At 43.0% G+C, this 24,159-nt stretch overlaps 1 protein-coding gene across 1 annotated transcript in view; it reads right to left on the bottom strand.

Moving 5' to 3' along the window:
* The window catches only part of sh2b3 (SH2B adaptor protein 3), a 47,378-nt gene extending 24,041 nt beyond the window's left edge, over positions 1–23,337 (bottom strand). The window contains exons 1-2 of the mRNA XM_071894900.2: positions 23,169–23,337; positions 8,573–9,811 (exon numbers count right to left, since the gene is read on the bottom strand). Of these exons, the coding sequence (XP_071751001.2) occupies positions 8,573–9,781 (1,209 nt within the window). The 5' untranslated portion in view covers positions 9,782–9,811; positions 23,169–23,337. The remainder of the gene's footprint in view (positions 1–8,572; positions 9,812–23,168) is intronic.
* Between the last annotated feature and the right edge of the window lie 822 nt (positions 23,338–24,159).

The raw sequence follows: 24,159 nt of genomic DNA, 5'->3' as shown, positions 1-24,159 counted from the left end.
TGTCCGGTGTCCAGGCCATGCATGAGAGGGAGCCAGCAAGCAAGACCTGGTCGATTCAAAAAAGGGGTGCTCAGGGCAAAACTGATCCACCCAAAATTGTATTTGTTTTGTTTTGTGCATATAAATCTCTGATAATAGACGTCTCCATACCCTTCCTCTCTGTGAATCGTTGGATATTCTTATAATGTAACCCAGAACAACTGAAGGGTTGTAGTGGCTTAGAGGAATTAGTTATATTTACACCAAATGCTTTCCTTGGAAATTTGTGGGTTTTAACTGGGTAGGGAGTCGAGACTCACCATGACTCACTAGATTCCTGACAAGAGCTACTAATGATGGCTTTGCTTAGCACTAATCTTGTACTCCATTTATATCTTAAAAGCCAAGTTCCAAGTAAATGTGGTTTGTAAGGACTTTTTAAATCAATGTGTATGAAACACAAAATGCAAAATTAACTCCAATCATGTACGTTATGGCAACAAATTCTGTAAGAGAGAAAGCAGGTTTCGTGATTAACACCTTAAACAGCTTGTATGTCTCACTGATGCAACACTAGGCCTAAGTTTCATTCACTATTTTTAACTATGGTAAACTAATGTAAGCTACCTGCTACTTGTTATGAGCCCTCTTTTATAGCCTGGAAATACTACAAACATTCATTATATCTGATGCAACCTAATAAATATTCTCTATTATATCTCTGATATAATAAATCATCACGGAAAGTGGTTCTACCAGTCTGTAGACACCATCGTCCTGCCAACAGCCCTTCTTACTATCTGTTAATTCAGTAGTTTCCCCATGTAAAGCTTTTTTTTTTAATTACTTGTCAGAATGAAATGTTTCTGTTCATATTGTGATCCTGTAGGAATGGTGACTCCATGTTTCCACAGAGCTGATTGGTGAGGAGGCGGGCCTTTTATCCGTTCTGATGTATTAACCTGAACTGGAGCAAGTCAGCTGTGCAGGATGGGTTACCATGGTGATCTACCCCGGTTAAAATTGAGCCACCTTCGTGAGACCGAAAAGCGAGAGTTAGGCCCAAAGTTAGCTCACTAACCCATTAAGTCGCTTGGTGAGACAGGCGTCTGGTGCAGCCAAAACATCAACTGTTATTATCAATATTGTGAGACCAAGAGTGAAGAAGACTCACAGTCTCAGGCGGGACAGCAGTGAGAAAATGGAGGGTAGAAAAGCCACAAAAGTTTATGTGATCCAGTTTACTTAACCAGAGAGGAGATACAGAGCATGTTTGTTCTCAGTATTTTCTTTATCATTTATCTACATTTTAGATTCTAGGAATTTAGCTGACACTTTTACCAAGAGTTGATTATAATAAGTGCAACCAAGTAAACATTTGTGACTCACCATTATGGAAAGTACTGTAATAAGAAAGTTTGTTAGAATGTTAAGAACAACATAATGTAAACAACTAGAAAATGTTCAAAGGGGTATTTTACTATATTTTATTTTAAATGTCAGGAAAACACTATTAGTTGCTATTAAACAGGGGACTAACTCTGTATACAGTGTAACGCATTAGTGTCTGGTTAAAGCAGATGTGTTCTTTATGGACCCACAGCATAACACACACACACACACACACACACACACACACAAGCACAAATGATAATTCATATCCATTACATGATTGAATCAGTGGTTTGCGGCACCATTTCTAGGTTTCATGAGTCTCTATCCCTGGAAAGAGAAACAGATTGGCCTAGTGGGTGTAATACCAAGACGGTAATGATGTAAAATGAAACTGATTTCTTGTCTTAAGCATCATCACACACACAAACACACATACATAAGGGGTTAGCTTTGCTCTAGACACTGGTGTCAATGCTATTTGTGTTTGTAAATGGCAGGTATTCTCTACAATACATCTACATAAAATGCAAGCCTATTTATTTTTGCCTCACAATTTATAAAACACAGGCATATGCCTTGAGCCAAGATGTGACAACAAGATTAAATCTTACAGGATGCACATTTTGTAATAATCCCGTTCTGTGTGTTTGTACCAAAACGGAGGAAGGAGCTCATCCATATTCCCACATATAAGACTGTCTGTCTAACTGCACTATTTCACACCAATAATGTCAACGATGACATGAAAGAAAAAACACCAGCAGATTATATCTATCCATCTATACCTGTCCATCTATCAATTTCTGACTTGTAAGACTTTTTAAACACAAATTTAAGACCAACTTTACCCCAAAAATCAACCTCAAGAGCAAAATACACAGTAAAATATGCATCTGTGCAACCAGGGAGACTTCTCACTAGGAAAGTAGTGCACCAAGGAAAAACTAAAATTTTCAGACTTAACATTTTCAGACTTTTCACAGACCTGCAGACACCCTGATCTCTCTTTCTCTCTGTCTGTCCTCTTTGCCTGTTTGCCTGTCTGTAAACCTAATTGTCAGTCCCTCTGTCTTTCTCATGTCTCCTGCTGTTGCGTTTCCTGTGTCTCTCTTGGTTGGTTTCATTCTGTTTCTGGTTCGGTTGACTGGGCCCATGTGTTCAGAGCCTTAGTTGTGGTATGCAGCAAGAGCCAAATTAACGCTGCATGTTGCCATCTGAGAGATTGAAGTACAACAAGTAACACAGAACAGATGGACAGCAGGGTCTGGTTGTTGGAAAAGTATTTTCCACTGATGTTGCAAACTCCTCGCTCGCTGTCAGTGCAAGAGAGGGGGGGCGGGGGGGGGGGGGGGGGGAGAGAGAGAGAGAGAGAGAGCGAGAGAGAGAGAGAAGCACTGGATGGATGCAGACAGAAAAATGCACAAAAATAAACATGCATAAAAGCACACTGAAACACATACACATTTGACTGTTGGTTTAATGAGGCATAACTCCACATTTGCCGTGCTTACCAGGCCTATTTACTCCTTTTATTTTCTTTTTACTGAAGGCTCAAGATAACGTGTCACATGACCCTGATGGGACGGAAAGGCCAAGAAAAGACAACGCTTTTACCATATAAGCCAACATGCATCAAAATATACGTAAGAACGCACAGAAAGTACACGCACGCACACATCAACTACACACAAACTACACACATTCTCACAAAGTACACATACACGAAGTAAATACACACACAGAGGGACAAACTCAGAGGAACATGATACATACTGTAGCCACACGTACGCACAAAATGAAACCATGTGGAAAAGATTAAGGCTAGAAAAGCTGGAACAAACATATGCAAGAGCACAAACACTCATACACACACACACACACACACACACACACACACACACACACACACACACACACACAGCTGAGATGAGAGTGGTGTGATTAAGATGTAGCCTACAGGAGGTCTAGAGGAAACATATCCGCCATCAGACAGCAGCAGTCTGTGGGAACTGACTTTGTAAGACAGAACACCAGGATTTTCCTGGCAAGACACTTTGACAGAGACAGAAGGACAGAGGTAGAGAGAGCGAGGGAGAGAGAGAGACACTAACCTTGTCTTTGGCCTTGACTACTGTACATCAGAAGAAAGGAAAGTGGGGTTCACTGTTACCTCAGTGGAGATCAAGTCAAGACCACAACTCAAGAAGGTTCAGAGACATTTTGCAGAAAAACTATCCAAGTTTTTCAAAGTTACACTATTAACGACATCCCACAATCAATGTCACACATTTAGTTTCTTCTCTGTGCGTAAGGTGTAGTCTAAATAATCAAAGTAGCACAAACATAAATGTTTGGCTTATGGAACATCATAACATGTAAGTTTATTCTCACCAAGAAACTCAAGACCAAAGCTAAAGAACAAGCCGAGACAGATAATTTAAGGCCAGAGACTGAGACAAGACCAAGACCATTAGGTTTCTGTTTGTTTCAGCTGACAAACAAGTTCCACTTCTCCAACACTGCTATATAATATTGCCTGAATTAGGCTCTTTGTCATTCTATTTCCAAAACAACATGTAGACCTCAAACTCTGCTTGTGTATAATTGCCAGTTAAACACAATCATGAGGTATGACCTCAACATATCATAACGGATTTACCCTGCAAACCAAATCAATACAAACACACCGGTATAACAATGGATCACACCCATAGTATGAGCAAGTGGATTGTTGTAGAATTTTATAATATTTTCTTTTACTCAACTTGTAAGAAATTCAGTTAGGATAACTTTCATTTACATAGCTAGTTAAGTGTTTGGCACAAGATTTCAGGTTCCAAAGAAACAAACACACATCATATCACGCTTTTTGTTGATTCAAAATCAATTCTCCAAATGAAAATCACCTAGCCCACACTATTTCACAACTGTAAAACTGGGGCACATGCCATTTTTACTATTATCGTAATCGTAAAGACTCCCATAGGTGTCTGTGTCATACTGATCTTTTCACAGCTTACATGGAAATAGCAAGTGACAGACGGCAGCTCTAGCTACTAGCAAGGTTTTTTTTTCACCAATAATTAGTTTGTCTTGGCTCAAACCAGAAGTGAAATTATTTCTCTGTGGCCATTTTTCATTGGTTTTGTTATTTTTCCTATTGCCAGCAAACAAAACATACTTTATGGATGAAGCCATGTGATCATGCTGGTCAAAATTTTGGACTGGACAAATACAAAACCTGTCATTTCCACTTTGACAACAGAGACGATTAAAAAATAAATACATAACATTTTTCAAACATCGAGCTGCATTGGTTACACAGTTCACTGTCAACGGCTATGTTTACATGCGCATAACAATGTGACTATTGCCTACCTATTGTTCAAGTAAGACAAACAGTGTGAGTAAGCTATTTACATGATTACATGATTCTATAAAGTGAAATCTCTCTGAACAATACGGTTTACATGATACTTGTGGTTCCTGCGAGTTTTGCCTCGCCTCTGATAGAACAACATGAGCTCTGTCACCAACTCCACACGCACAACTGCATCACACTTGAAGAAATGCAATTAAGGTGTCTACATGTTCTGACTGGACTCTATTAATGCAACTAAAACTGGAGTCCTCTGCATATATAATATATTTCTGCGATTATGCATACTCCAACTAAGAACATACAACACAGTTACAGAAGAGTATGGAGTTTACATGGGTCCTGCCTTACTCACATATTGTACTAAGTTTTGCAGTTTTGTGTACACATCAACACGCTTGATATTGCAGCATTATTTAGCTAAATAACAGAAAGCATGCACATTTGGAAACATTCGAAGATGTTCGAAAAAAGTCAAATCTCTAGGCTGCTTTCCTGTCTTTGATCTGAATGCATTCTCACCTCTAACTAGCTGTTTCAGAGCTCATTTGACAGCGATATAAGACCACCTCTCTCAGGCAAACTACAAAGCGCTCGTTTGTTGCACACCTAAAGTCCACTGGGATGCTCTCACCTCCCCAAGTGAACTAAACTTAGCGGGTTAACACTTGCGGGTTCATCTGCAGCAAACAAGGCAGAGATGAGAGCAACCTCAGTTTGACATTTGAAAAAACTGAACAAAAATTCTCACAAGGACCAACGAGGATGGTTTTTGTCCCCAACAATGGAATTGGGGAGAGGACTATGGATCCGTCTCCATCTGTTCATTCGCAGACTCCACTGATTGATTTTGACGAAACTTGGAGAAATGTTGCATCTCGCCACTGTGTTCCAGCATTTTCCAAATATAATTGGCCCAAGGAGGGGGGTACGATAAATACAGGTCAAAACAGGGTGACATTTGTTAGTGCTTGCCCAGAGGGGGACTGTATCTTCCGTGGGGGACGACATGTTTACTGTTGCTTTGTCTTTTTTCCAAATTTTAGCGTTTAAACTAAAGTCCATAGCTAAGCCTGATGATAATGAGCATTAATAATGTAACGTGTTAGTATGAAATCTGACAGCAGAATATCTTGTACTCAGTCTTGGGAGCTAGGGGCTGCCTTCCCTGGAGCCTTCTCACGCAAACACACACATTATCAGCCTCTATGCAGCTTCCTCTTTCTGCAAAATGAATCCATCAACATTGCTACTGTAGTCCGCACACATAAGAGACAGGCATAAGCATAAGACATATGCATAAGAAGACACAAGCATGTTCGCTACCCATGGATTTCTTTGTATGCAGTCAGGATATGTGTACGGTGTGTGCACACACCTACAGACACACACAGTCACAGACAGAAGCCATCGATGTGTGAAATCTCTCTTTAAGTCTGCAAAAAGGAACAAACGCAATAACATAGCGACCCCAGCAAATTCTAAGTTTATGCATCTAAATTACTTTTTTGTAGAGTGTGAATGCATGTGTTTTTTGTGTGTGTGTGTGTGCGTGTCTGTGTGTGTATGTTTAAATGTGTGCATGCTACTCCACAGCTCTCCTTCCTTTTAAGGCTATTCTCAGGGCCTTAACTCTCCGCCCTGCCAAGATTCCACACACACACACATACACACACAAAACCCATAAGGAGAGGGAGAGCAGCAATGCAGTTGGCTAACTAAAACATCGTTGCAATCAGCCAGGCAAATCCCCACCACCAACGCCTCCCCCCTCTGACCACGCATACATGCGCACACACACACACACACACACACACACACACACACACACACACACACACACACAGGGACAGCTCTGGCTCTATCATCAACTGAATTACCTCACACACATGGTTAGGGCTGCAGCTGGCTGAAGAGCGCAGGGCTGCTAAATATAAAACACTACAAGCAAACGCGCACACACGCATGCAGAGTCTTTTTATTAAGCCATGTTTGTGCCAAAATACACACTTGCACACACCCTGAAGAGACTGACTTCTGCATCCAATGACCTGTAAAGATGGTGGCGGCCAGGACAGCATTTAACCTAGTCGCTGTGGTTACTGGTTTAGGGATCTGGGGGGACTGGGTGTGTGAGCACATGCAGCCCTGCAGCTGGCCCCATCGGGACATTTCATAAAGTTGTATGCGATCGGTCTCGTGGGGAGCCAAGCAACTGCATACAAGACAAAAGACATCCTGTTGTGCTGTGATGAGCTGTCAAGCAAAGTCAAGGGAACACAAGATGATCTTTATTGTTTCTATCCCTCTCATAACCCCAAGGATTCAAACCTACATACTGCAAATATATGCATGTGATGTAATTTTCTCATGTTCTGATTGCTGTGCTTTTAAATTCTGATGTGTTAATGATGGGATGTTAAGTAAAAAAGTCAAGACTGGCTGAGGTAGACCCCAAACAAACAGGAAACAGTGTAGGAGGCATATCTAACTCACTCACCCTCGGGTAGAGGAAGACTACATTAATTCATGCCGATTCCTCGAGGTAACTGAGCACAAAGTTAACATCTAGGCCAAGTGCTAAAGCTCAGAGTGCTACTACGAAAAAGTAGTCTATGATGAGGGAACGTTTCACAGTAATCAGTAAAACCTCAAGAGATTAAATCGAGGTAATGATACCAACAGCCACTCTTCTTCCTCAAGTTTCTTCAGCCAGGTTAACAAGCAATAATTCTCTTTTATCTTAGAAAGTTATCAGTCTGACAGAAAGGATAGGATGGATTTTAGGCTAACAATGACGCCACTGCATGCATGACAAGCGAACATGATTTTCATTACTCCCAAGCTCTGACTAGACTAGTACTATCACTGTTTGGCTACTTCAATACAGTTAAAACCAAGGCCTGCTCTACATCACAGCACACTCTGTAGCTGCAGTTGAAAAACAAATCAATCACTCAAGGCAAAGATGTGATGAGAGCCGTCGGCGAAACGTGAAGTTTTCTGAGGCAATGCTAAATGTCATCACTACTTTGCTCTTGTTCTGTCATGTGGCCTACTGTATACCAAAAGGAGCTTCTTAGATGCAGCAAAGATCAATTATGAAAACAAAACAACACTAGGGAGAGATGAGAGATGGTTTGAAGAAGGAGGGGGGGGAACCCCTGAGACTGAAACAGCTGGAAACAGGAAATGACTGTGTGTGTGTGTGTGTGTGTGTGTGTGTGTGTGTGTGTGTTACTTTATGTGCATGTATTTGGGACACAGCCTGGTATATCGGCACTAACAGACCCTAAAAGGCTCTTGTGGTTTTTCATTTTATTGAAGAACACAAGCAGATCTACAAAATGATGCATCTTGCACCAATACCAAAGAAAAATTGAGGAAGCTACCGGTTGTTAAATGTTTCTACGCTGTGGAGAGTTCTGAGAAAAAGCTCCCCAAAGATTTGCAAGGTTTGCAGGCAGTCAATAGCTCCAATGGTAGCAGATATCTACTGCATTTAGAACTACAGAAACCCTATGAAAACTGTCAGCCATTGATTATGCTACACAAGTGCAGTGATTCCATGCTGAATATCTGATAAATTTTTGAGCTGTAAACATGGTGATATGGCTTCTATATAGTGATTAGCATTAATCCTGTACTTAATTTCAACATTTTTAGCTGCGACCAGCATCTAGTGTAAGTTATTCTGTCAAAGTATGTCACATTTAAGTAAACCAAAGATTAATACACGACCAGAATCAAACTAGTAATGTGTACATGACTTGTGTAATATATGTGCCAGTATAAATGTGTACGAGCATGTGTTTCTACCTTTGGAGGATCATAAAGTTCTAGCTGGTACTTCTCCCCTCCTCCTCCTCCTCCTCCTCTTCCTCCTCCTCCTTGTGCGTCCCTGGTCCTCCTGACCAGCAGGCGGCAGCGTTGCCAGCGAGGCTGAGTGTCTGAGATAGTGTCGTCCACCAGCAGGTACCTCAGTTGGCCCTCTTTACAGCAGCCACTCACCTCCGACCTCCTCTGCCTCATGCTCCCGCTGCGTAACCAACGGAAACGATCCAGGAAGTGAGAGGCTGCTCCAGCCATAGAGGTGTGAGAAGAGGCTGGGGGCGTGGCTTCAGGGTTTAGGGAAGAGGAGGATGACAGAGGCGTCACTTGCTCAATCATGGAGGAAACCCCGCCCACTCTGTCGCCATTGTTTGGTGGATTGCTGTTGTTCGTGGTGGGGTTGGGATTGCTAGGAGACAGGTCCTGGTGGGAGGGGGGACTGGGAACGGGCCGTTTCTTGAAAAGCCGTCTAACGCTCTGGCGGATTTGGCTGACAGAGAAGTGCGTGACGTCATGGCCAGGGTTGGAGGTTGTGGAGTCGGAGGAGTACCGTTCAGATGCCTGGCGACGATCAGTGCCAGAGACCTCCTCGTTGCTATGGCTACGAACCAGCAATGACCCGCCGCCAATACTACGAGTTGACCCCCTGAGCACCACTGGGTTTCCTGATAAGGGGTTTCCCGCAGAACATCGCAGTGGCTGCTCCTGCTCCCGGCTCACCGCCACCGGCTCGGCCTTCGGGGACATGACAGCGAATAGCGCGGCTCCTCCACTCGGTCGGCCCGCCTCCCGGTAGTCCAGCGCCCCAGAGAAGGACGTGATCCGCAGTCGACCGATCACAGCCTGTGGGGTAGGGGGAGGCGGGAGGGGAGGGGCCACTGGAGTGGTAGGGGAAGTGCTACCAGCAGTGGTAGAGCATGTGTTCTGGTTGAGGGGAGTTCCATCTTTGTCGACCTCACAGCAGAAGTGCTGCTGGAAGAGGTCGGTGAACTGCTTGGAAAAGGTTTCCGGTGGGAGCACGTCATGCTGGGGCCGCTCTCTGGCGAAGCTCCGGTAGTGTCCAGCCAGCTCCCGGGCTGTGGCGATGGCGTGCAGCTCGCAGAACTCCCTCCAGCCTCTTGGGGGCGCTGCCACGCCTGGGCCTCCTCCTGCTGTTGTGGTGGTGGTGTTGGCTGGATGGATAGTGTTACCATTCATTGCAGTAACCAGACCGGCTGAGAATCACTGCTGTGAGAGAGAGGAGGTTGGAAAGCGGAAGACATGGAGACACAGAGGCAGGAAGACAGAGAGAGAGAGAGGGAGGAATGGAAGGGGGGAGAGAGAGAGATAAAGGGGACGATGGGGGAGAGGAGAGAGGAAGGATGGAAGGTTTAGGACAGGAAAGAGAAAATAAAAGACGATTGAGGGACAAACAAGGGAGAGAAATAGAAATATAATTAGAGGCAAATCAAGATATGTGGAGTGTTGTGCAAGAACTGGAGAGTTAAAGATGGAACTGGCAAACAGTCACAGCATTTCTTTGAACTACTTGAAAGTTTGAAACAGTTCAAACATTTAGAAAGGACAGCCAAAAGTCTGATTTTATCAGTACTCAATCTTAATCAGCCCAAATTGGATTACATGGGATTGCAAAGGATCTCTGGCAATCAACCAGTCATAAAGTATTTTAATAGATGAGGACAGTCACGGTTCACCAAAAGAAACAATGGGCTACTATTCAGTTTGGAAAAAAAACATCAATCGAATAAATCGCAAAAACAATAAAAGTGGAGATACATTCAAGTCAAAATTGTGGAAATCTTATTCTGCTAAGGAGATGAATAGAGTTGGAAAGAGCAATGGAGCAGAGGGAAGGGGGGAGAGAAGGAGGGAGGCAATAAAAGTCAATTGAATCAGTTCCAAATCACGCTGATACGGATGACACAGAGGCAAGTAGCTAAGATGAATGAAAACAGTAATAAGACAGTCAGACACTGAATGAAGTCCTGACTGAGGAAGTACGGTTAGAACATTTCTCAATCAACCACACTGCCTGCCTGTCCAGCTGTGTGTGTGTGTCTATGTGTGTGTGTGTGTGTGTGTATAAACATGTGACCTGTTTGACTGTAGCTTCTCCTTTCTTTAGATTCATAATGTCAGGGCCATAATATGGATTATTACTGCTATGGTCTCTTGACTCCGTCTCCCATTTTCTCACTCTCTTTGTCTCTTTCTCAGTGGTCACTGTGCAAGAATTTCCCTAAATGTTGTAACAGTGGCCATGCAACAACTTATGAATTTGAAATATCACTGTATATCTAAGAGTGTTTTCACACCTAGTTTGTTTTGAGCCGTTATTTTGAACTGTGGACCGGTCTCCCCCTTAGTTCGGTTCGTTTGGGCATACGATAATACCACAGTTGCACTCGGGTGCGGTCCAAAACAATGAGACAGAGACCTTACTGAGGGTGGTCTTGGTACATTCTCGGTACCACAGGAAGCCTTGTGCAGCAGTTAGGTCGGATCACGGTCGGATCATGTTCTCACTCCACATACAACAGATGCTCATGCTCCATGTTTGTTTACCTCGGAAGAAAGTCCTTTCCCACACCAAATTTCTGACCAGTGAAGGAAATGACTGCTCCAATGTGGCTTTTGTTGATGAAATTATGGTTTGTTTGAAATTTTGCCGAGCATTACTGAACCAACGCGTAAAAGCAATAACTCGTCCTCCGATCTGGACCAAAGCAAACGGCTTATAGGTTTGAAAACGGCCTAAAATGTTTCCAATCTGCCAATTTCAGACTGATCACTTTAGTAGTAACATTCCTTATGATCAATAGTGTCCCAGCACCACTTTATCACCAAATCCTGGGGAGAATTTGGTCGTAATTGCACATGCCAATCCTGTTCTTCTACAGCACACGTGCTTTTATCCATCCACCACGATTAACTAACAGCTACCACTGGAGTAACGAAGAAATGAGCCAATGGTTTAAGAGTTAGCCACATATAGTTCCACGGAAAAGAGGAAACAGGATGCATTCCTAAACTATTCAATGAGAGCCCTACCCTAACCTTCATCTTTTCAAACGTTCTCCTGCCGTTCCCTCATGTGCACGCACTATTCACCTCAAGTGCACTCAACCCATAGTTATGGGAGATTAGTGGAAGGAAGGACACATTTTCAAAGAACCACAACAGGCCTGAGCTGATGAAAGAGCTGAGCTTATTGGCTTATGCAGACAGTCAATGGATGAATACAATGCTATCTTCAGGCCCATATAAGGATATTTAATGTTTTATCCCTCTAACTGAAAATGTGCTTTTATGAAAGACGTCTCTACACCAAGCAATGTCCTTGTTATTTTCTGTATAAATAAATTAAAAAAAAATTTTTTTTTATCAAGAAGCCTGGGGAAATAGTTTCTGTTTTGAACCGTTATACAGGATAGATTGAATACAAACTATAGCCCACTTAAGGTCTCCCTTGAAAAAGATATTTCAAATCTCAATGGGATCTATCTGGTTAAATAAAGGTTAAATAAATGCAGCATGATAGATTTTTGTAATTGCATTGGGACAGTAATAATGGATGACTATTTCAGCAAAAGCAGTGAACACGTTAACATATCACAAAACACTTCCTAGCAGGAAAATGTTATGCAGACCTCTGAGTAAGTTAGTTAGTAAGTAAGTAAGGCTTTATTTATATAGCACTTTTTAAAACACATTGTTATGAAGTGCTGCACATAGAAAAGTGGCAGAGGATGCAAAAACAGTAAAAACAAGATCAAAATCAGACATATTTAAACAAGAGGACAAACAAAGATAAAGTTTTGGCGAGGCTGAGGAACCTGAAGATGTTTTTGAAGATATCACCATGCATTATATAACAACTCCAGCTCATCTCTTCACACGCACTGTTGCACTCATGGCTTGCACCTTCTTTAAAATGAGCTGCTAAACAACAACAGTTGAATACTGTCATAGTAAGAGATCAGCTATAACTAGGGTTTAGCCTAAATGTTACTCAAATGTCAACATGTGCCTACATACCACTCTTCCTCCAATGCAGCAGAAAAGGGTCTATTCTAGATAGCGGAAGTATGAGTGTGTGGGGGGGGGGTTCACTGACTGTGGTCCAACAGATCACAGAAAACCACGAGAAAGGGGGTGGGGGGGGGGAGGGGTTGTGGTTGGGCCAAACATGGAGCAACATGTCTTGTTATCTCTCCGCTAACATCTCTCTCCCTCTCTCTCCGTATCACACACATGACTACATTCAGGGAAGAAAAGTCGTACATTCTTGCTCGTGTGTCACGCGATGAACCCATACTTTCTTATTGGTATCATAAGACATACCAGGGGACACTTACGTCAATGAGGCAGTGAAAACTTGGCATCGTGAAATATTGCGTCACTTAAGTTCCTGGATGTGTCCTGTCACAACAACTAATACCCTTTCCTGTGCTTTTTAGAGCATGCTCAGAGCGTGCCCCCTTGTGCCCCTCCAGCTGGCCCCCCAGAAGCCTGTTTCTATCTGCCTGGCCAGCCCAGCCATGACTCAGCACTGGCTGGCTGAGTACACCACACGCACGCACGCACGCACTCTCTCACACACACACACACACACACACACACACACACACACACACACACACACACACACACACACACACACACACACACACACACACACACACACACACACACACACACACACACACACACTTCCTCTCTCCGTATCCCTCTGGGGGCTTGGCTGTCTCTGTTCCCATGGTTTTCCCTTTCTTTTCATCCTCTCCGTCTTCTAGTATGAGGATCCCCAGATGTGTTTGAATTCAGGCTTCCTTTCCTTTTACCTTGATGGAAAAGCCTAATCATATGCGTAAGTTTCAAGGGAAGAAGAAAGGTCAAAATACAGTTTTGAGTCTCCTCTCCCTGTTCCCCTACCTCTCCCCCTGGACTTCTGACCTCAGCCATGGTGTTCCTGTGTTATATTAATTTATTCATTTTTTTAAATTTTATTTCAGGGCATTTCTGTTTGCAGCAGAAACCAAAAATAGTCAGAAAATACAGGCCATGAGCCCCATTTGAACTCAGTAAGTTGCAAGTACATGGACAATGTTGTAGAACAATCACCTTACTCATCATCCCTTCTCTTCTTCCTCAACAACTGCATTCTTCAGTGTGACACACACTGACACACTGACTGCTATCTTTGTCTCTCCCATGTGCTTTATAGCGATCTGGAAAAGCAATTCCTGCAGCATCAACACCACAAGCAATTTGAGAAATTAGTCCCCGTAAGTCTATTTGTTTTGTGCTGAGCAACTGAGACAACATGGCTGATGTTGACAGTTGAGTGGAGTCTGTTGGCAAGAAAAACTACAGTTCAACTTCCGAGCAGCACTGCGGGTCAGTAACCAATCACATGCCACTGTTGATACGTCCCACCAATGACTGTGAAACCACTTAGTTTATACTGGCAAATGAACAGTGAATGGGTGCTTGCTATCTAAATTTATCCTCAGGCATGCACTGACTGGTCTACTAAATGGGAACAATGCACTCTTATTGTAGACTTTTGGTTGGTTCTTCTGCAATTGAATCAATTCAAAATGTAAGCTGAGACCATGATTGATTGATAAATTCACTTCATTATCAATAGGCTAAAGGCCTACACCAATGTGCCTTGTTTTCATATTTCAGTATTTAAATTTCGAAAAGAATCATTTTCTTGAATGGCTGAAAAGTGAATTAATAATATCCCTCATGACATCATAGTAATTCATTGCTCCTGAGACCAGAAATGGAACCAGATTTTTAGCTGTGACCAGCAGTATAACTCACTCTGTCAGTCGGTCAGAAAAATTTCAAAAAACATAACATGCATGTGTACAGTGTAAGTGGTACACACTTATAAAGACTATATGAGCCTGATTACTGCATCATTTTGAGTTCAGCTCGGTCGGTAAAGCATAGGTTTGCCACACCAGAGATCCCGGGTTCAAGGCCAGTGTCCACCAGAGCTGTTTTTGATCCAGTATTTAGACATGTGTGTGTGTTGCTGTGTCCACCGGGCGCAGTGGGGGAGCCGGAAGGGAACCTTGTTTATTTTTGCCGCAGTCGCTTGAGTAAATATTGTGCCTACAGCAATACTATAGGAATATTATAGTGATTTTTTCCTCTATGTTTTTAGGCTGTATTTGAGCCTACCTTTTTTCTCTGGGTTCGACTGCTCTGTAGCCTGGTTTGTTATTGGTCTTGGCAGCTCTGTGCCTAAAAATGAATATATAACCTAAAGTAACCTTTTTATTGAGCCAGGAGTTCAGATTCCTGACTGAAGCCACAGACTGAAACGAAAAAACGTGATGCGACTGCCACGCCTTCTCGAAGCGCCAAGCTGGTCGCAGCTTATCACGAATTACGTGCTTGTTTTGCTGGGGACAGCCTAAAACCGATTTTAATCAAACAGCAAGGAAACAGGATACGAGAAAGACACACATGAATTGATCTTGTCAGCCTGAGTAACCACTGTGGTCTTGAGCGCTCTGGTCACGTGTCAGCTCACCAAGTTTATTATCAACAAGACTCAACCCTGACTCAACCTTGGGACACCTTGGGGGATCAGTGGGCTAAGGTGCGTGACATGAACTTGCGATGTTGTGGGTTCAAATCTGGTGGTCAACCCGTGTCATATGGCATCCCCCCTCATTCTCCTCTCTTTTTCCACTCCACTTTAATTAAGTAGGCTACTCTTAAAAACAGGAACATCGCTCAAAACCCCATGAGGAAGCATCTACCAGCATGCCTATAGCGGCCAGTAAACAGAACCCTATAGCTGTGGCCTATTGGGAGCAGAGCCAAAACACAGCTCCTTGCAACCAGCATTGCCTTCAAAATGCACACACAGCCACAGACTATGATGCCAACACAAACATTAGAGCAAATGGTCACAGACACACACACAGTTCAATTTTTAGGTATTCATCGTGACACCAGAGACTAAAACACACATGATGACACAGTGAGTTTGTGGATAGAGAATTATCAGTGTTGCTAGTGGAAGCCCTGCTGCAGGGTGGTCCTATTTATATCTCAGAGGCTGGTATCAGCTCTCACACACCACTAAGTGCTCCCTGTTATCCCCAGTTGGGAACAGCTCTTGTTCAATGCCATGGACGCACACAAACTCAAAAGAGATTCTCTTGAGTCTTTGGGTCATTTACACATACACAACTCGCCGTTAGGTGGCCGTTTAGAGCATTTTTCACACACACTGAGAGAAAGAGAGAGAGAGAGATGTGTGTGTGAGAAAATGTGTCTGTCCGCACACCTACATGCGCCTTTTGTTTGTTAATTGCAATAAAAGAGGATGTGCTCTTAATCGTCATCCTCGTTATACAAAATGCAATTAACTGTTTAACCAGAGCACAAGCAAAGACATCGGCCTCGGTGATATCTCTTACAATAACCCACATCCTTCTGACCTTTATATAGCACTGGCCTTATTACCAATATCAGCCGGATCCAATCTATTGCTTACGACTCAATTAGTCTGCATGGCATTAAGGCTCTTTGAGACAACAAACACTGTCTTTCCAGTAAAACAGGAAAAAAATAAAACAGGCAGCAACATGTGCGTAACAGAGGTTGGGATGAAAAACAGATTTTGTTACCACCTTTGAATTTTCATTCTCTGAATCACTGAATGAATCACAGAGCTTGGATAAATTTACAAAGCAGAGAGAGAGAGAGAGAGTGTGTGTGTGTGTGTGTGTGTGTGTGTGTGTGTGTGTGTGTGTGTGTGTGTGGGGAGGGGTGTGTGTGGGTGTGTGTGTGGGGGGGCTGAGTAAAATTAAGTGAGTGAGAAGAGGGCGGAGAAAACGATTGCAACCACAGTCCTGGCTGCAGTGCCTGAGGGGATGAAACAAGAAAAGGAAGCGCAGGAGAGAGGCCAGAAGCCAGACACACGACACACAATGAGAGAGAGAGAGAGAGAGGGAGATAGATAGAGAGAGAGAGGGGGGGGGGGGGGGGACATCAACAGAAATGGAGAGAGAATGAGAAGGAGCCAGGCAGGAAGTCAGACAAACAGAGCGGGAGAAAGGTGAGAGGAGAGAGGAGATGGTGCCAGGCGCGGGGTGAGAGTCCAGGTGGCAGAGAGGAACAGAGAGGAACAGAGACCAGAGGATTTCTGCTCTGCTCAGTCTGGGCAGCAATCACAGGAACAGGAAGCCCTGCCCTGCCCTGGCAAGCAGCGACCAGGCAGCGACCAGCACACACACACACACACACACACACACACACACACACACACACACACACACATGCACAACACCCTGCATGCCAAAATGCACCCATGTATGAATGCAAACACAAGTAAAACATACATGAGTGTAACCTCACACAGGATCGTCATGCTAGTCTATGCTAACCTTGTCATTAGAAGAACAAGGTAAGGAATTTCCTCCCATGCAGTTACAACATGGATATAACAGGCAAAACAGTCCATTCCACTGTTAGCCAACATACCAGTTTGTTGACTGAAAAGACTGAAAGAAGACCATTATCTTGTCCATGTGACCTTCCTCTATGTGACCTTTTGTTCATGTTTCATACTTAAATGCATCAAGCTGTTGTGCGTCAAGCAAAAACGGCATAACCTAAAAACAGATACATGCAGCATAAAGTGTTGATTTATTTATTAACTGATTGATCCGCTACATAAAAGAAGAGGCCTACATGAAAAGGTTTTGGGTTGGAGGCATGGGATTGGCTGAGACTCGGTGTTCCTGTTTGTGTGAAGTGAGATGTGAAAGAGCTTTGATAATGAACAGAGCAGAAAGCGAGACGCTTACATAATTGAAGAACATATTGTAAAGGAGGAAGTGGTGCTGAAACATGAGATAACCTCGGCCTTACTTTCCATAGCCTGAGGAAAGGATCAGCTGATTCAGGGAAAAACAAGGGAGGATGAGGCTACACAGTAGATAAATTGCAAATAAGCTAGACCAGAGTCTATTCTGAATATATCAGTAAAACGAATATTGCAAATAACCTAGACAAAAGTCTTTTCTGCATCAATAAAACAAACTGACTCAAGGCAAGGAGGCAAATGCTCATTCAATGTCATTAGAAAAAAAGAAGGCATGTAGCCTATTCTGAAAGATAAAAGAATTAGCACAGAATAGCATGGGATCAGCAAAGGAAAATGTGTCTAGGATGGCAACTTTGTGACTTATTTAGTTCAAGAAATCTTGAAGTGTTTTGATCCTACAAGAGGTGGGAAAGGCATAGTCATTTGGTCTCAGCAGTAATTATGTAGCTGAAGAAGCTGAGAATAGCCCAACATGAGGTGTTACCAGTGGCTAACACCTATTATCTATTGACAGTAACAAAGAAAAACATTGATATGTCAATATATCAACACTACATAAGCTATAGGCCTATATTTTTACATCTAGGCCTCTATATTAGGCATTTACTGCAGCTGAAGGTCTTATCCAGAGCAGCTTACATAAACACCAACAGCAGAGCAAGTCAATATTTCTGAATCTGTATAACTGCAACTAGCCCACTAATAAAATAAAATAAGAGAGAGCAAAAGCTATGAACTAGTGAAGAATAGAAGACTGTTTTTTTTAAATATCGCATATGCAGAATGTGTGAGAGTTTTGGTGAGAGTATTTTCTAGCTCAGTCGTACTTTCCCACAACAATGCAGGCTCCAACATAACACAATGCTGCTATTCTTGAGACCCACAGAAACAAGGCCCGGCCACTCTCTGGCCATTTCCTGTGGTCTGGGAACGGAGAGGCAGGTTGGGAGAGAAGAAAAAAACCGAACTGAGTCTGAGAGTGTAAGAAGGAATTGTGCAGGGCTGCAAAGGGTGAAAAGTAAGCAAGAGAGAGAATCCTATGGAAACTAAATGTTGGGCTGTCGAAAAATACTTTCCCCCCTCAGTACTTGAGTGGAAAGCAAATCTGGGGTTCGTGTTAAATTGAAACAGCTTATGATGCAAGAACATTGTTCAACTGCTATACCACACTGTCACAGTTTTGTATATGAAAGCTGTAAAAGCAGAAGGTGTTCCCAGTACTTTCCAGTATGCTGGTTAGACTCTTTCAGGGGTCCATTAACCAGCATCCGTCTATCTGTCAGGCTTTCTACCAGTGACTAATACAAAGCATCTCTGTACGGTTTGTAGTCTGTCATTAGCCTTCCAAGACAGACCCTGGCATGTCAAAGAAATGCTAAACTATAGGGCAACTGAGAGACATAATGACAGAGAAAAAGCCCATGAGAGAGGAGAGGAGAGGAGAGGAGAGGATTTAGGGTTTGGATGGATGAGATGTGAAGGGAATGGAGAGTAAGGGAATGGGGTCAACGGACCGGACTGTCTGACATCAACAACAATTCAACCTCTATGCAACTTCTCCTCCACTCACACACACCGAGTCCTAGTTAAATAAATAAATAAATAAATAAATAAATATTGATTGCACACATTACGTTAAGTACTCCCAGACTGAACATTAATAATTAGTAAACAGTTGAATTATGTTTCTCAGCTACTGAGTCACTCCAGGCTGATCTCAACTCGTTATTGAGGCTTTCAAACGCAGGCTTAGTCTCTAACAGGCTAAATACAGCATTCCATCTTTCATGACTTGGCCGAGTCAAATCAATACAATTCAGCCAATTCAAGCTAGACTCTGTTCCAGCTCTGTGAATGCAGCAGACAACTCTCGCTGAACTCTGCAAGCACTTTATGAATGAGTCACCCCCTCTCTTGATGGGTTTCTGATTGATTCTGAATAGTGAATGTATGATAACGTTTAGGGATGTGGGGTCGGACGTAATTGACTCCTTCAGTCACCCTAATTGGATGTGAATCATTTGGAGCCAAGTGAATTCCTTGGAAGGCTAATTCAGGGGGTTATAAACTTTTTCACATTGGGACCCAGGTTAGGGTTAGGTTAGAACTCACTACTGAATAAATCAACATTTTAAACTAAGGTAACATTTTGATTAGCCTCTTTGACCTACAAATATTATGTTTCCTTGACTTACTTCAGTCAAGGATGCATACGGACACAAAAAGAAAGGAGAAAGGTGCGGTTAGAGATCTGGCACAACGGGACCGTCCTCTACACTATCAAGCCTCCCGGTATGTAAAACCTAAAGGAAGCAGGAGCGCATTCTCCCTCTATTTAAAGGAGGAGCCCATCATGGGATTAAAGGGGACAGGAGGACAGAATTTTGAATAGATATCTAGCAGGAAACCTGTTCTGGGTTCCCACCTGTGGTGAGAGGAATGCCGGGATTTTGTTTGAACGGGGGAATGAACTGAAGTGACATGATGCGAGTCGTCTATTTGGCTGCTCCATGAGTGTACAGTGAGACAAGAGAAAGGGTTCTTACTTTCACTTCAACCTTCCACTTCCTCTCAGACCTAATGACTCCCCTCTCGGCCACACACACACGCACACACACACACACACACACACACACACACACACACACACACACCAGGCTACCTGATATAAACACGCACCTGTGCAAGCTGGAGAAACTACTCATAACTACAAATCAAACATTCAGGCTTTGTTTCCTTTCTAATGTTAGATTGGGCTATTTGGAAAAAAAAACACCACATCATAACTCTACACACATACACACATACACACACACACACACACACACACTAATGAATTACAACTGCAAAGCAGCGCCTACAAGCACACACTTGTTTTGGCCGATATTCTTCTACTGCTAGCTAAATCTGGCCTATAATCAACATTCCTCCAATAACAAGAACAAGGGTACATTGGGGTAAACACACACAAATACACAGTCTCTAATTATTGCTGCTTTGGAAAAAATACACAGACGTGCACGTGTGGGTGTGTGCTCAAACACACTCACACAAACAAGGGGAACTGGCGTATGTGTGTGTGTGTGTGTGCAGGTGAGATTCCCCAGTTAAGTCTGAGATTTCAGGCTTTGCTGTGTGTGTGGCCTACTGCCTAGGTGAGTCACGCCTCACACACACACAAAAACACACACTGTTATAAGGTGTGTGTGTTTCTCGTCATGCTTAGGAGGTCCCCATATCACCAGCTCACATCACTACATGCCGTTCCCCAAGAGAGGAACCTCACTTCTGCCCCCATTTCTCCCTACTTCCCGTCTTTCTTCCTTGTTTCTCCGTCATTCTTCCCATTTCTATTCGTCGGCCAATTTATCTCCCACGGCCCCTCTTCATCTCTCTGCCCGTCTCTCCTTCATTCCCTCTCTCCTTTCGCTCCTTCTCCTTCCCCTCCCCTCCCCTGCTCTCCCCGCAGGGCCGTTGTGGGTCAGACCTCCTCCCTTGTGGTCTCATCAGTGGATTTCTTAGAAGCCCTGAGGCGAGCGGAAGCGCTGGCGTCTGATAACATCTCAGTTAAAGACATGGAACCATGCGTGACACTGTCTGATCCACTGCTGATAGCTAAGGCAACACACCACTACTTTTTTTAGCACTGCTAGTCATTGCTTGGTCTGCAACGGCCACACACACACACACACACACACACACACGCAAGCACATGTTAGATGCTCTCAGAATAGGTTTGGTTAGGGCTGCACACAATACAACCGAAACGTTGCAAAAATGCAAAAGTGACGAGTGCAATTTCCTAATTACAGGTTGCAATTTGTTTGATGTTTCAGACAGCTTCCTAAACAATTCTTGTACTTTGTAGAATCCTGAACCAAGTAATCGAGTTTCACTGGAGAAAATCGTATTATTATTCAAACTGAGCAAATCCTAAACATTAGCATCTCACCGCCCTCCTAAAGTGTTACTTGTTGTAGGTGCTAATAAAGTAACATAAAACTACTATCACAATTGCAATGTTCAGATGTTCATATGATTGAGGATTTAGGCTGTATGATTTTTGTCAACATTGTGTGGCCCTAGTTGTTACATTTATATGCCTTACAGCTTTCATGCACATACACATGCCCAATACAGATTGGGTAAAAGAGAAGTGAAGACTACTAAAATATCCAAGAGTCAAAAACTAAGGAAGCCATCAGGGCAGAAAACTAACTTTTTCTGTAAATCATCAGCCACATTCTCAATTTTACCAGCCTATTTGATTTTTGGAATAGAATACAACCTCCAAATGACTCGTCAGGGAGACTGGTAGAGTTAACAAACTTGTAGTAGAGTTTAGCTGGTTGCTGGCATCAATTTCCCATCCTAAAGGCATGTCTTTCTGTCTTTTGTGCTTCAACCAAAGAGCGAGGCGCTCTTGAAATAAAGGTGTGAGAACTGTCGCATCTACATCATCGAATCAACAAAGAACACCAACCTCAGCCTATCGGTGTGTTTTCTTATTCCAGAAGGTAAACGTGTTCCTGACAGCAGCGCTTTTCAGACTTCTGAAGTGATCCACATTTTTGAAGAGTTTGGCAATACAACACAGCTGATAACTTCTGATACCAATTTTGTCAGAAATTGTTCTGGGAACCAAACTACACACTTGCTGCTTCAGTATTTCTTATCAAACAGACCGAGGACTACAGTATAGAAACACACACACACACCTGTACTCGTACACACACACAGGACACATATGAATAGAAATGAATACCCCCCTCCCCAAACACACACACACACACACACTCACACTTACTTGTAGGCTACTAAAGTGTTCACATGCACACACTATGAATAGAAATTAATCCCCAACACACACACACACAATTACTGTTTTGGTTTACTGCTACACACCACTGGATTGTGAAACAACTGGCTGCTCCCTATTTGTTCCTGTTCTCCATCCAGCAGTCATGAGTGGCCAATGAGCCGAGCAAGCGCACACCCACAGTCGCGCACGCGCGCAGGCACGCGCACCACATAGCAGACATTTCACTGCAAAATTTAGATTCACATTTCAAACACACACTAGAGGCGTATAGGCCGTATTACAGGCCAAGTCATCCAAGTTCAAACGGTCGAGAGTTGAAGTGCAGCGAGCTTATAACTTAAAATCAACCTTAGTGGCTGGCTCCAGATCAGGCCTGCTAACATTTTGTTTGCCTTACAATGGAGGGACATATTGTATTAATTGCGTCATTATCATGTTGACCACCCAAAGGATTTAGGCCTAATCATCCAGATAATCGTTAGGCTCAGGAATAACCAAATTATTATCGTTAAGTTATAAAAGGTGCAAAAAGCACGTGCCCTGTGCATCTTTTGTGCCAACCATCCCTGTTGGTGAGACACCAAGCAACTCTCAGATGAAGAAAAGCCTGGACTGTGTTTCTCTTAGCAAACTTTACTCCATCGCCAATAGTCCGCGCAGCATCGCTTCGAGGGTGAAGAGACGCTCGAGCCCTTTAAATTTCACCCATGATGAGCACATTTCGACGATTATTTAGGGAACAAAAACGAATTTTGGATGAAAGCTACCCACAACTGCCGTGGTTCGTCATTTCGGGACATTTCCCATGCAGTTAAGAGACTTTGTGTCCTATTAAAAGCACTTGGAGACAACAAGGGTAAATGTTGACAGGGTCTCAGTCTTGACAACATACTCACGTTCTCCGTTATCTCGGACGGGCACCCACCGCAGCACGACGACTAACCAACAAGTTGGACTTGGCATAACGGAAATGTGTTGTGAAGCATCTAAAGTAACTCAAAATGACGTCGGTGAAGAGCAACAAACATGTTATGGTAGAGGAATACCTGCATGCTAAAAAGCCCGTCGCTTTCTCTCTCATTGTGAATGCATACAACGGATCCTTAGCGCAAAAAAAAAAAAAAAAAAACTTTCAGGAAGGAAACTTAGACGCGGAAAAAAGTGGTGACTCTCCTCATTTCCGCTGTCAAAAAATGTGGCGCGGTCCAGCTGTGTGAAGCTCGAAACACTTTACATACTACTTCCGATTCTGCCTCGGAAAAGCATCTACCTTTCAAAATAAAGGTCCCATACTTGTCGCTCCAAGAGGCATCAGCAGCCTAGTTCCCGTGCAACATGCTTTCCTTTCTTTACCCTGACCCATTTTTTGTTTTGCAAACAGTTAATATTGTATTGTCTCATCTCAGCTAATTCCACAGCTAGGCTTTAGCCGAGCAATCTGATTGGAGAAAGACACATTCCAACCTTGCGTATGATTCTTTATGGTAACCAGGGAGCTATTTGTGCTCTTACTTGTTTTTAACTCCCTTTTCATTATTTAAATGCACAATACTATGGCAATGACAGCAATGATTTTAGTAAAATAGAAAGATTTGCAAATAGTTTGGATCCCATTTTATTCCAAAGCCAATATAATTCATTTCTGCGACAAGATTTGTCTGTTTGGGAGCATTCAGAGTCTAGCGAGCATTTCTAATTTTCTCTTTCTGTTTGTCTGCATGTGACAATTGTTTTATGCAATTATGTGGCTTCAATAGAGAATGGCTATTTTGTCCTGATGAGAACATTTACAGGCCAACTTTGTCTTCCTGGAAAAGGCAAATGCTTAAATTTAGTTTGTTCTGTGACCATTCAGCATCCATGAACAGAGGTGCACATTTGTTTTGA

The sequence above is a fragment of the Centroberyx gerrardi genome, chromosome 8, assembly GCF_048128805.1.
Source record: "Centroberyx gerrardi isolate f3 chromosome 8, fCenGer3.hap1.cur.20231027, whole genome shotgun sequence".
NCBI classification, from domain to species: Eukaryota; Metazoa; Chordata; class Actinopteri; order Beryciformes; family Berycidae; genus Centroberyx; species Centroberyx gerrardi.
The sequence above is the reverse complement of the archived record's forward strand: the minus strand, read 5'-3'. Positions and strand labels throughout refer to the sequence as shown.